General features: G+C 31.1%; 2 protein-coding genes across 2 annotated transcripts; both read right to left on the bottom strand.

The window, feature by feature from the left end:
- Positions 1 to 12,426: 12,426 nt before the first annotated feature.
- Positions 12,427 to 12,801, bottom strand: J4E88_003487 (uncharacterized protein; the record flags this gene model as incomplete). Its single annotated transcript, XM_049397138.1, has 1 exon — positions 12,427 to 12,801. One exon carries the CDS (start codon positions 12,799 to 12,801, stop codon positions 12,427 to 12,429), a length of 375 nt encoding a protein of 124 aa, XP_049257480.1.
- Positions 12,802 to 13,120: 319 nt separating this feature from the next.
- Positions 13,121 to 14,124, bottom strand: J4E88_003486 (uncharacterized protein; the record flags this gene model as incomplete). The annotated part of the gene is made up of 2 exons (XM_049397137.1): positions 13,121 to 14,002; positions 14,059 to 14,124. The coding sequence occupies 2 exons, from the start codon at positions 14,122 to 14,124 to the stop codon at positions 13,121 to 13,123; spliced, it is 948 nt and encodes a 315-aa protein (XP_049257479.1).
- Between the last annotated feature and the right edge of the window lie 290 nt (positions 14,125 to 14,414).

The raw sequence follows: 14,414 nt of genomic DNA, 5'->3' as shown, positions 1-14,414 counted from the left end.
AAACGTGTTAGAATTGCAATATTTATGCGACAATTATTCTATTATCTAATGTTTGCTATAAATTAGTATCTTAGCAAAATGTAGCTAGAAGGCTCTTTCCTGCCTAACCTGCCTACTATCTTTATTAAACAAATATTGCGCAACAATTCTTATTTAGTGTTTTAGAATATTATACTATAAAACACGTGTAAAACAAATATATTATAGAGAAACTATTTATAACATAGCTATATTGTGTCTTAACAACGTTATAGCGCAAGAATTATTTATTACAAATATATTTTATAAGCTTTATTAGTATAGAATATATATGCGTTAACTATAATTATAGTGTATAATCTTTCTTAATAATATATCTTACTATAGGTAGCCTATATAACAAATTACAGAAATATAGTATTAGATATAATACCTTTATAGTAATCTTAGCGCTGTTGTTAGAAGTGTAGTAGTAACTAGAATACGCTAGCTTTCTCTACAATTACTATAACCTATTCTAATACTCTTGTATTACTATAAACTTACTAAAGAATTAGGCTAGTAATAGTAGTAATTAGAGAAGCTTTATAAGAGAATATACTTAAATTTTCTATATCTACTAGAAGCTTGTATATTAATTTAATAGGCAGCCTACTCTTCTACTATATTTCTACTCTTTAATATATAAGCTAGGTATATCTATCTTAAAGCTAATATCTATATATATAAGTAGACTCTAGCTATATTACTTCTATAAAGAAGTAACATAAAATAGTCTAGATATAGAAAAAGTCTAGTATATAGAGGCATAGTATATAGATATTAGTAAAGTAGCCTAAAAGTAACCTATTTAGATTCTATATACTTTATAGAAGCTAATAGAGTAGCTAAAATAAGAAACGCTATCTCTCTAAATATTATAAACGCTAAATAGAATATATATATAAATAACTAGAACTCTCTTACTATAATAGTAATATAAAGAAATAAACACTACTACTAGAGTATTGTAGATAGTAGAGACATAAAAACTAAACGCTAGAGATATAGCTAGAATATATATCTAAAGTTAGGTATAGCGTATTCTATAGAAGTATAGGTAGAATATAAAGTAGAAAGAAAGAAAACTAGAAGAATTAGCAGAGCAAAAAGATAGCTAGGCTTACTTATTATCTTCTTAGGTAGTTAGAGAAATACTCTACTTATTATTTGCGAAAACTATTCTTAGATTATAGTTAGAAAGAGAGATATTAAATACCTTTCTTTTCTTTTACTTCTTAACTTTAGATAGGTAAAACTAGATTATTAATAGTTATAGTTCTTTAAAGTAAGATAAGTAACTAAACGTCTTAAAGTATTTCTCTATCTAAGGCACTAAATAGTTATTATCTTTATTAGCGCTAGTAGCTTTCTAGTTAAGATAAAGTTTAATGCAAGCAAACTAATTACAAAATAGATCTACTATATAATTAGTTAAAGTCTAAGAAGTCTTAAAGCTAAAAACTTAATAACTTATACTTTATATACTTCTAGATCTAAGGCGCAAAGGTAGTAATGTTAAGCTTATTAGATAGAAAGAAGAAGGCTAACTTAAAGGCGCTATAAGAGTATTTCTACTTAAAAAATAAAGCTAGTTATACTTTATCTTTTATACTCTTAATAAATAGGTTCTTCTTAATAGTAGTAAGCACCTACGCCTAAGTAGAGTTAGTATATATAAGAATAGAGATAAAGAACTATAAGAGAGAAAAAAGTATACCTTTGTTTTCTTTAGAGCTATACGCTACTAGTTATCTATATAGTAGTTAAAGCGTTAGTAGCATTTATTTACCTTCTCTTCTAATAGTAGCTTACTATTAAATGCCTTTATAATTACCTCTTTCTAGTAGAATTATCTATTAAGATATATTAAGAACTAGCGCTAGTAGATTAGCTTAAGTTAGTTAAATTTAGCAGAAACCTTTTTTAGACTTTTTATTAGAAGGTAGGTAAGCTTATATAACTAAAGTTGTAAGCGCTAGATTATAAAGAAGGCTAAGTAGTTAATTATAGTAGTGTTATTCTATATAACTAAGTAAGTTAGTAAAAGCTAGAGAGCTTAATAAGTAAAGTAAAAGACATACTAGCTACTTATACTTATTATTACTATCTTAGTTACTATTCTTATAAGCGCTCTCTAGTCTAGTTATTCTAGATATTACTAGAGTAGTGTCTAATACAAAAGAAAGCGTATAGTAACAAAAGCTATATAGCGCTATAGTTAGTTAGAAAGATAAAGAAAGTAAAGAAAAGAGTAAGAGAAGAAGAGGTCTTAATACTACTAAATTCTATAGTACTAATAATTAAGTAAAACTATAGCTCTAGTAACGCTTAATAATTTCTCTTTCTCTAAAAGTTATAATAGTAGTAGTAGTTAGAATAGTAGAGTTATAAAGCTAGAGATATTAAAGTATAAGGCTAGTAGAGTAAAGTAGTCTAAGCGTCTCTACGTCTAAGCTAGCGCGCTAACGCAATATTTACACGCCTACTAATATTAAAATCTCTATATAACTCTACTACTATAATACCTATAGACTCTTATTCTACTATACTTACTATTAGAATAGCGCTAAAAAGAGCTGCATATAGCGCTATTTAAATAATTAACTCTATTAGAACTATAAATCTACTATATCTAGACTAAGTAATCTACTACTATTGTAATAAGGCTAAAAAACCTTAATTCTTAATCTTCTATAGAACTTACAACCTCTATTATACGCTAGACATTAACTATAGGTATTAGAATATACTAGAAAGTATTCTTAAGCTTCTTCTACCTCTTTACTATTAGTTCTTAGTCTTAAAATCTTAGTTCTCTTACTTTTTATCTTCTTCTACGTCTCTTTGCAAGCTCTAATTCTTCTAAACTTAACTTCTCTAGATACTCTATCTTCTAGCTATCTAGATATTTACTATCTACTTTATATCTTAGAAGAATAAGACAACACTTCTTATTATAGTAGTAGCTTACTTTATAGAACTACCTACTCTCTACTTTTAGACTCTATTATAGACCTATAAATTATTATATCTAATAGCGTAGTCTCTATAAAAACTAAGAGAAAATCTCTATCTCTACGCTCTAGCTATAGGTAGAAAGAGGTAAAATTTCTCTAAGTCTAACTCTTAAATTCTTAGTTCTGTATTAGCTCTAGATGCGCGATTTCTAGCTTATTAATATATAGAATTTAAGCTCTAAATACAGCTTATAGGCCTTCTAGAAAATTGTTAAAGTCTAAACAGCCTAATAGCCTTAATATACTAAAGATATAGCTACTTTATTTCTATATATTTTAACTTCTTATAGTAATATTCTACTACTTATAATTAGTAGCTTTGTTTATAATAGTAAAAAAGAAAGCATAATAGTAAAGTAATAAGAAGAATAAAAGTAGTAAAAGCTCTAACTAGCTAACTAAAGAGCTAAGTTAAAAAAAGTAAAAGATAAAAGTATTACACTAGCGCGCTATTAATAAGAATGCTATATATAAGCTAGAAGCGCTTTAGAACTCTAATACTAGTGTACTTAGTAATAATAACTTAGAAGTTAATAACAATAATAGTGTTTATTCTTTAGTAGAAGACGTCTTACTAGAGACTAATAAATATTCTCTTAGCAATTTTAAAGATTATAATTAAGGTATATATAATTAGTTACTATAGATAGCTATACTTAATACTTTATAGCTAATTATAAGTTCTAAGTTAGAGCCTATAGCTATAAATAACTTAGTAGAGCTAGATTCTATTTAGAATCTAAATCTAGATACTAATAAGTATAAGAATAACCTAGATAGACTAGAATATAAATTATTTATTTAGAATTTTCTAGATAAGCTCTAACTACCTCTAATTAACTCTCTTCTACCTCTAGGTCTTCTATCTCTACCTTCTCTTCTGCTTATAGAAACAGCTTAGCTTTCTCTTAACTCTTTCTAAGCTTTTGCCTACTAGATATTCTTATTTCTAATAAATAAGATATATCTAAAGCTTACGCTTTAGTGTAAGAATAAAGAGATTACTTAGGCTAGCTATACTAGTTTACTTAAGATAATTATAGGTAAAAACAACTATTTAGAACTTCTATTATTATCTACTTCTATTAATACTCTCTATACTAACTTAAGAAGTGCTTTTCTATTAATAACTATAAGAAAAGTGCTAATTAAACTAGATGTAGCGCAACTGCTCTCTAGAGCTAATCTTAACTATAACCTAGAATTCTTTAACCTAGTCTTAATATTTATAACTTTTCTCTACTCTAAGAAGTTTATAGAATATATATATTAAGATATAGTACACTTTATAAATAACGCCTCTAAACTATATAACTTACTAGTCTAGAGTTCCTCTATCTATATAACTAGCAGCTAGTTTATAAAATACTAAGATAGTAAACTTATATTTTCTAGTAACTATATTCTATTTTAGTATTAAGTCTTCTCTTATACTCTCTACTATAGGTAAGATTTTTATTTTACTTAGGTAATAGCTGCTAGTAAGAACTACTATAGTTAGAATATAAGTGTTAAGAGCCTTTTAATCTAAGAACTATATAATATTTCTATAATAGCTAGATATGTCGCTATAGTACTAGCTGCCTCTAATCTACTAGAACCTAAACACGTTAAGCTAGTCGCTCTTAAGTAGATTTAGATAATAGTAGTAAGTAATATTATCTAGCAAGAAACCTATATTTTTATAGACTAGTAATATTCTATAGTAAGTAAATACCTAGCTACTAGTAGTACCTTTATTATCTACTATATTATTAGACGAGAAGAGATTTAACCTCTAAATATATCTAATTTAATCTATAGAGACCTAGAGATCTAAATATATAGTAGAGATTACTTAGAAGATACGTTTACCTAAACTAATTACTAATACATTTCTCTTCTATATATAATATTTATTAATAGATTTAGTGTCTATTATAATATACACTACTTACTTAATAGATATTATCTAACACTTACTAGACTTTCTTATAATAAGCAAAAGAAGTAGAATAATTAGATTACGCTAACCTTTAGTTCTTATAGTGCTAAGTTCGCTAACGTTATTAGTGCTCTAGCTCTATTACTCTTAGCTTTAGATAAGAAACTTAAGATTAGCTATAGTAATAAGAAAGTCTTCTTATATACACTAATTCTTGCGTTTATAGGTAATATACTCTAGTAGAATAAGAACGCTAGCTTTATATCTTATAACTCTACTCTAGAATACTACTACTACGTTATGCTAAAGAATAAATACTATAACTTATTATTTAATATTATATCTAAAGACTATTACTACTATTAGCTAGTAGTAATCTAGTAGTTATAAGAAGCTAAGTCTAAGGCTATTAGAGCAAAAGCTTTAAAAATGTATAGCATACTTAGTAAGCGCTCTTTTCTCTAACTTATTAGTTCTGCGCTAGACTTCTTCTACTCTTACCTGCTAGATATAGTATATAGTAAATATAGTAGCATTTCTAAGCTCGCACTAGAGGTTTTATTTACTACTATTCTTAACTTTAAAGGCTAAAATGTATTTATAAAAGAACTAAATAGCTTTATAATACTATCTAGTTATAATAAGCTCTAGTTTCTAATTTATTATCTTAGTAGCTACTTTATATTAGAGTTTGCCTACCTTATACTTATTACGCCTATTATACTTAGACTTTACATAGACTAGAACTAGGTATATCTAGAGTTTCTAGAGGCTGCAAAGAGTACGTACAAGAAAGATAGTACTAGGTATTATAGTAGAGTAATTAGAAGTATCTCTATTAGAATAGGTGCTTAATGTAGTTAGTTGTGTTGTGTATTTCTAGTTGTTGTTCTCGTCTAAACGCTGTTTAGACCTAGCTTTCCCTAGCGCACTAACTCTTAAGCCTAATAGCTGTTTAGCCTATTATTATATTACTAGTTTTACTACTATAGTATAGTGTTAACTCTTTTAGTATAATTATAGTGTACTATCTTAATATTATAAAAAGTAACACTACTATTCTAGCGCTCTCTATAATAGATAATAAGTATAAATAAATTTCTATAGTAGTTATAATGTCTAGAAGAGCTTTATAATAACTAGCTAAAGCTGCTACTTTATCTACTGCTTAGAGAAGAGAAAATAGTTAAGCTAACTTATAAGAAAACTCTATACTTATAGATAAGAGAGAGATACTTAAGCTAGAAGCTAAGAAAGAAGATAGTTAAGGCTAAGTTAAAGCTACTAGAATCTTTATAGTAGAGAAGAAAGTTACTAAGCTCTTAACTACTTTTAAGAGAATAAAAAACTACTCTAATATATATTAGAGTTTATATCTCTATAATTTTATCTAGAAATATAGTACTTTACTCTTAGTCTATACTTTTAGTAAAAAGAATAAGTATAAGTAAGTAAAGATATTCTTAGCTACTATTTCTTAAACTAGCTAATAGTTTAGGTTGTTTAAGAAACTTATTACACGTACTAATAGTTAAAATATTAAATATTTTCTACTTACTAGTAAGAACCTCTACTTTATAGTCTACTATGTTTTAAATAGCGCATTTAAAGCTTCTTACCTAGCTATTACTATAGCTATAAGAAATCTTAAAGTAGAGAACTCTATATTATTTATATCTCTACTTCTTTAATTAGAGTAAAAGAAGCTAATTAAGATATCTATCTAAGAGAATATAATTACACTAAATTAAGTACACTCTAAGATTATAATCTTTAAGAAAATTAAGTAGTCTAAAGTTATTAAGTATAGCTATCTAAATAGATCTAGCTTAGTAACTAAGAAATTTAACTATAAGCTATAAGATGTATATAAGAAGTACTATAACATATTACTATTTAGCTTAGATAAATACAGCTTCTAGTAGAGTAAGAAATTCTTCTTTTACATATAGTAAGTTGCATTACAAGTAGTACTCTTATCTACTATTTTTACTTCTCTTTTTAATATTAGGCTAATAACTATATAGTAATTTTAATAAGCGCTTTAACTTTAAAGTTAATCTATAGAATAAGTTAACTAACTAAACTACTAGTAATTTTTTTCTATCTACTAGTGCTCTCTACTAAATTATTAGTTATTTTGTCTATAAGACGTAAGATAGCGCAAAAGTTTTTATATAACTTAGACTAACTAAGAGCTTAGAGAGAGATAAAAAAGTACTTAGTTTCTCTATATATAAGCTAATAGGCGAAACTTACATAGTTAGAATAAGTAAAGTTAGTAAGAAGAAAGCCTATATACTATAGGTTACTATACCTACTAACTAAAGTAATAGACTTTAGCTATAGTATAACTCTAAACTTTTACTTTATATACTATAAAAGGTAGAATTCTTATAGTAGTAGTAGCTTAACCTCTACGCCTAATTATAACTAAGGTAAAAGTGTAGATAAGAAATTCTAAGCTACTATATTTAAATTTATACTTTCTTACTATAAGTAACTAAATTAGTAATAATATAATAACTTTACTCTATAAAAATCTTAACTCTAAACTCTAAATTACAATACATTACTATAACTATACCTATATAATACGTCTACTAACACTTAAAAAGCGCGTTACTATATAGTAAAATACAAACTAGTATAGTAGACGTAACTCTTGCTATAACTCTACTAAAAGTAAAGTTAATAGGCCTAGTTAGCCTCTACTAATAGAACGCGTTAAATCTCTTCTACTCTATTCTACCTTTACTAGCGCACGCGTAATATTAAACTATATAGCGTAGCTAAAATCTTAGCTTATTAGAGATATTATAGTCTCTACGCGTATTCTAGTAGTACTACTATAGATAGACAGCTTACTAAATCTCTAGCTTTACACTTTTCTTCTATATCTAGATCTCTATTCTTCTTCTAATACTAGTAATAGGTTCTAGAATTATATATAAATATATTTCTATCTTTATTTCTTTCTTCTACTATATATTACTCTAACTTTAAAATTAGTTCTCTAGAATTTTATTCTATTTCTTAGAGATTCTAAACACTAAATTCTTATTAACTAGCTTACTTAGACTACCTATCTTAGACTACTACGCACCTCTTTATATCTACTTAATACCTTAGTAGAAAAGATATACGTAACTCTATCTAGCATTCTATATATTTATAAACACGCCTACTTAAACTCTTTCTCTACTATCTATATCTTCTATTAGTCTTATAGTAACAGCAGCACTATAGTAAAATCTATAGAATATTTACTCTTAAACCTACGCCTACCTAGACTCTAGATAGCTAAAATTACTAAGTTAAAAGCTATATCTAATAGCTTAAACATTCTCGCGCAATACACAATTTTCTATTCTCTAATATAGATATTTTAAACTCTAGACAACGTATATAGAAATTTATATAAGAATTTAGGTTTTAAAGGCTAGAGCCTTTAGATTTTAGCTAATCTTAGCTATTATATAGATCTTATACTAATTTAGTATAGTAGTAATATACTATTAGATTAGACATTTTAAGAAGCTTATAATAGTTATAATATAGTTTTAATATATCTATTCTAAAGCTAATATTTATACTTTATTTATTAATATCGCTACTATATAAAATAGTACATAAAATACAACTCTTAGACATTCTTACTAACTAAATATTTAGTATTTACTATATATATACCTAGAATTTAACTCTTATTATTCTTTTACACTCTATAATTTAACTCTTTTAACCTATTTATACTCTAAGATTTAACCTTTTTAGCTATCTTATAACTTAGAATATATATTATTATTAGATATTTACTACTCTACTTTACTAAAAGCTTTAAATATAGCTAGCTATATAGTTTCTTCTATCTAGCGCCTTCTCTTTAATACCTATAATATTACCTATAACATTATTACTCTACTATATTACTCTATAACTACACTAGTATGCCTTAGCTATATAATCTATATATTCTAGGCTATTTTCTATTAAGAGATAGCACCTACATAGTATAGTAGCTAGTAATAACTATTAACTATTAATTAACCTCTAAAGCAAAAGGCTAGTAAGAAGATAAATATTAGCTAAGGTATGCGTATTCTATTTTTTTTACCTTATTATTATTACTAACTAAGAGTCTAGGTTTAATTCTCTTCTGTCTTATCTTCTACACGCTGCCTCTAACCTATCTTTTTACTAGCTAGTCTAATATTATCTTACTACTATAATATTATCTTACTACTATAATATTACCTTACTACTATAATATTGCGTCTACTATTAAGAAGAAAGTTAAGAAAGAGGTTAAGAAAAAGGTTAAGAAGAAGGTTAAGAAGAAAGTTAAGAAAAAAGTTAAGAACACTAAAGTTATATCTAAGAAGCTAGCTACACTACGCTTAAGTCTAAGGCTAATAATAGTAGACACTAGTTATATCTAAGAAACTAGCTATACTCTATAAGCGTAAGGCTATAGCTGCGCCTAAGTCTAAGGCTAATAATAGCACTAATACTAAAGTTACCTCTAAGAAGACTCTAACACTACGTAAGTGTAAGGCTATAGCTAATAAGTAGACTATAGCGCCTTAATTGCTAGTAGAAGTTTAGAGTACTACTACTATCTACACTTTATAAGGCTAAGGCTATAGCTATAACTATAACTATGTCTAAGTCTAAGTTTAAGTCTAAAACTAATAATAGTAGACACTAGTTACCTCTAAGAAGACTCTAATACTACGTAAGCGTAAAGCTAAGACTAATAATAGCACTAATACTAAAGTTACTTCTAAGAAAACTCTAATACTACGTAAGGCTACGCTTAAGTCTAAGGCTAACAAGAGCTATAACTAATATACACCTAAAGCTAAGAAGAAGCGCCTTAATTGCTAGTAGAAGTTTAGAGTACTACTACTATCTATACCTTATAAGCGTAAGGCTAAGACTAGCGCTAGTTACCTTAGTTATATATAATATATAATACCTCTATAAAGATTATATTAGATAGTAACTTATAAGCGTAGGCGTAGTTCTACACCTTTCTAATAGCGTTCTCTATATTAATATCTTTATCTTCTTTAGAGGTATTATCTTGCCTTTATTATTTTTTATGTCTCTCTAATAGTATTCTCTATATTAATATCTTTATCTTCTTTAGAAGTATTATTCTACCTTTATTATTATATCTATATAGAGACTAGTAAGAATCTAAGGCTAATAATAGTATCTAGGTAGATACTAACTATACCTTATAAGCGTAAGGCTACAGCTATACTCTCTAATAGTATTATAACTAATATACGCCTAGAGCTAAAAAAAAGTACTACTACTACCTAGCTATATTACTATTTACTATCTCTATCTTAACTTTACTATATAAACTCTAGATCTAGCGCCTACTTCTAGCTACTAAAGAAACTATATAGTTCTACTACCTGCTATTTTAAATAGTAGCTTAAAATAGTAGATAGCAGAACTATATAGTCTCTCTAGTAGCTAGAAGTAAGCGCTAGATCTAGGTCTTTTCTTTATCTTTTCTTTATTATGCTAATAGTTTAGCGTAGTATATTTAAACTATTGCACAGCGCCTAAGCCTAAGCCTAGAAGCTATATAAGAATTAATATAGTTTATATAGTAGATAGTTTATATAAGCTAAGCTATACTAATATATTTAGAGCTATAGATATAGGCTATAGATATAGATATATATAGTTATAACTAAGAATAGACAATAATATAAGTAGCTATTCTCTCTCTTTCTATCTTTCTCTTACCTACTCTATCTCTTTCTTTCTCTTTCTACTACTTCTACTTTCTTCTACTAATCTACTCTAGATTATAGACCTCTTCTACTCTCTCTTTATATTCTAGACACTATAGTTCTAATCTTATAGCTTATATTGTATTCTTACGCTTTAGTGTTTAGTTTATAGTATAGCTACGCTACTATACAACACAATCTAATAGTATAGAGAAATAGTATATATTATAGAATTTATAGAAGGCTTATACTATTATTTATACCTAGCTTAGGCTTATATAGAAGAGCACTAATTAGTATAGATATTTACAAAATATTTTAAGAGTATTCTAAGCTAGTTAAAAACTATAGTAAGAAATTTATAAAGCTAGTAGTAATATAGATTACTTAGCCTTACTCTAGATTAATAGTAGGTAGTAGAGTAGTAGAATAGAAGCACATTTTTTACGTCTACCTAGAAGTGCTAAGTAGCTAGAAATAGCTAGTAACTAAAGCTAAGTTTGTAGTATACCTATAATCTAAATAATATATTCTTATTATAGAAGAATAATTCTATGCTTATAATAGTAAGTATAGCTTTATACCTAAAGAAAGATTAAGCTATATAGTTTATAGTAGTAACTATAAGGTAATAAATATATATATTTAGATTCTGCATAATTGTAAACTTAACTATAGCGTCGCAATATAATAATCTTAATATACTAAGCTATATGCGTAGTTAGAAGATTATAACCTTACGTTTGTAGGTAGTAATAGTTATTACGCATTTAAAATTATTAGTATTTAATAAATATTTAGATATAATTACCTTATTTAGCTAAGAAGGTTAGTTATAATTGCTATAGCAAATAGAAAAAAGCTAAGGTTAAGTATAGTTAGAAAGAGGTAATCTTAGCTAGCAATATTATAGTTACACTAGCCTTTTTAGTAACAATAACGTTTACAACTTCTACATTATATACTACGTTAATATTATTAATTTACAATTTATATTTATATTTAGCAGGTAATTAATGCTATACTTAAAGCTAACACTATTATTATTAAATAATTATCTTAGGCTACCTAGAGCTGCTATTCTCGCACCTGCTATTCTCGCTAAGGCTGTCTTTAGCTTAACGTAATTGCCTGATACAACACCCTCATCTTCTGTTCCGCTCGATGTCGCCACTACCTCGTCATCTATCCTCTCTTCCTTCTGCTTCAACACTCGACCTACATCCAAAACCTCCCACCTACCCCCCCTCTGCTCAACGACAACCGTCTTAACCCCCCTCCCCTTTCCGCCACTTCCCGCTATTCCACCATAACCCTTCTGATTCGACACAACCAACATATCCGTCCCTTCATCCCGAAACGCACAACTGTAATGTGTATGACCAAACGCCCACACTTTCACAGGTGGTGACGTCCAGCACGTCTCTTAGGACAAATCAGACACGAAACCAGAGTTCATCGTACTAGAGCTATGTCTTGGATCCGTAGCGCGAGAGTCGATAGTAGGGCAGTGATGTGTCGCTATAATGATGCTTTGATGCGGTTCCTTGTCTTGGATTTGATGGACTTGTGCGTTCAACCACTCCAGGTCTCGGGTGTGCTCTGTACAACTTTTCTCCACCGTCCAGCCCTGTATACCGCGCTCTTCATTATAATCCGTCATCCTAGATCCGACTTCAGCAGCCTGCTCAGGTTGGATGTCGCTCTAGAGCGTGCAGCCTAGTATTGTTACGTTTTCATTGAGATCGTAGCGGTCGCGGGAGAGGAGACGGAAGCGACCGCCGTAGTCTTGTTTTGCAGTGTTTTCAAAGTCTCGCATGCGTTCGACGGCATGCTCAAGAGTTGTTTGGTACGCTTCGTGGTTGCCGAGGATGTAGAATATGCGGCAGCCGCGGTTTTGGTCGAGGAGATTGCGGAGGAATGTGAAAAGGGCTTCGTGTCGGACTAGGCCTATGTCTCCAAGTAGGAGTAGTGCGCTGCCGGTGGCTTTGAGGTTGATGTGTGAATATTGGGGGTTGTTCATGGGAGTCTCGAGGTGGAGGTCGGAGACGATTTGGAGTTGGGGGGCGAAGAAGGTCATGACGGGGTGTTGTGTGCTGTATGAACAGTTTGGGAGTGATGTTGCTCTTATATAACGATGCGATGCGCTAGTGAGGAGAATGTATCTTGGTTGTGGAGTTCTGTGGTAACCAATTGACGACTAGTCAATGATGCGCATCATGGCAGGTACGACTCACTATCTAACAACGAGCTCGAATTCATCTGCAATCGCACAAACTAAAACTGCATCACGTAGACAAACAGCAAGGTTTTGAAATGGTGTGTATCAGTTGCAGGGTATCTATGGAAAATTTACACCACCCAGAACGCCTGTAAAGCTGTGCTCTAATCCCTTCCATCTACTTCCTAAACAAACTCGTCGCACTCCCCGCCAGCGGATTAGGCTGAAACTCCATATCATTCCCGCCCGCAAACAGCGGCACACTATCGTCATCGACCCTACTCCTCGGCTTGAGCTCCTCCCCCCTAGCAATCTCAATGGTGCTAATAACAGGCAGCGCCAACAACAGCAACGGTAACAATTGACCGAAACTCCAGTTCCCTTCACTGGGCCCAACGAGATGAACAGACTCAGGCGGGTGACCAAAAGCCTGGGATTCAAGAACGACGCGCACGGTAGCGCCGACGCCCATGGCGAGACAAGCGAAGAGACCAACGACCTGGACGGTCTTGAGCCATTTGGGGTTGGACCGGTTGTGGAGGTACCATGTTGCGAAGCCGAATGTTATGACTTGGCCTGCGATTACGGCGATGGTGCCTGCAATGGAAAGAGCGGCGTTTCCACTCGTGCCTTTGCTTTCCACCTCCCATACGCATGCAATGGGTAGTCTGGGCTCCATATCTTTCATGACCGTCTGCAGAATGAACACCCCACTCAAAATGCCCAGGAACATGTTCACTAACATGAGTATCTGTCTAATCCACCGCAGCACCCAGTCCCTCTTGAAATCGTTCACGAGTGCGAGTAAGGTGGCGAGGTTTGTAGCCGTCGATAGCAAAGAGAGGAGCCAGATGATAAAGAAATGGTATGGCACCATTGTCTTCATCTTTGCGAGGCCGACGGATTGGATGCCAATACCCGTGAGGATCTGTTGATCGGAGAAGGACTGGAGGAGCTTTCGCGAAATGGGAGCCGAGGTGGATTTTCGCAGGCCAAGCAGGATAATGGTGGCGGAGAGGAGGATGGAGAGGATGTTGGTTATAATGAAGGAGAGGAGGGTCTGTGAGGTTTGGAGTTAGTTGGGGGGGAGAGGAGGATTGGGGTGGGGGGACGTACGCCTGCGCCTGCTACTCCCGCGTCGGTGTTTGTCGTCTCGGGGACGGTGGAGCAGTTGAACGCCATGGTGACGTCTTGCTCTTCTCTTTCCGGGTGGTTGTGGTGGTGTCGAAGGAGTGTAAGCGCGTCAGGCCGGCATGCGCGGAGTCGAGTTGTGGTGTCGCGAAGTTCAAATCGCAGTCGCAAAGTCGCAAATGCGCGCAACAAACAGAACGACGTTAAAGAAAGAGTAGAGCCGAGTCGCGCAAGTTCACCAGGAAAGCAACAAGAGACCTACAGCGAAAGTGAAAGTAACGGAAAGCAAGACCCTCAGCACAGCCTCACACAATGTCATCATACCCTACCAGGATCCCTCC

The sequence above is a fragment of the Alternaria novae-zelandiae genome (assembly GCF_023758075.1).
Source record: "Alternaria novae-zelandiae strain BMP 2774 chromosome Unknown scaffold_5, whole genome shotgun sequence".
NCBI classification, from domain to species: domain Eukaryota; kingdom Fungi; phylum Ascomycota; class Dothideomycetes; order Pleosporales; family Pleosporaceae; genus Alternaria; species Alternaria novae-zelandiae.
The sequence above is the reverse complement of the archived record's forward strand: the minus strand, read 5'-3'. Positions and strand labels throughout refer to the sequence as shown.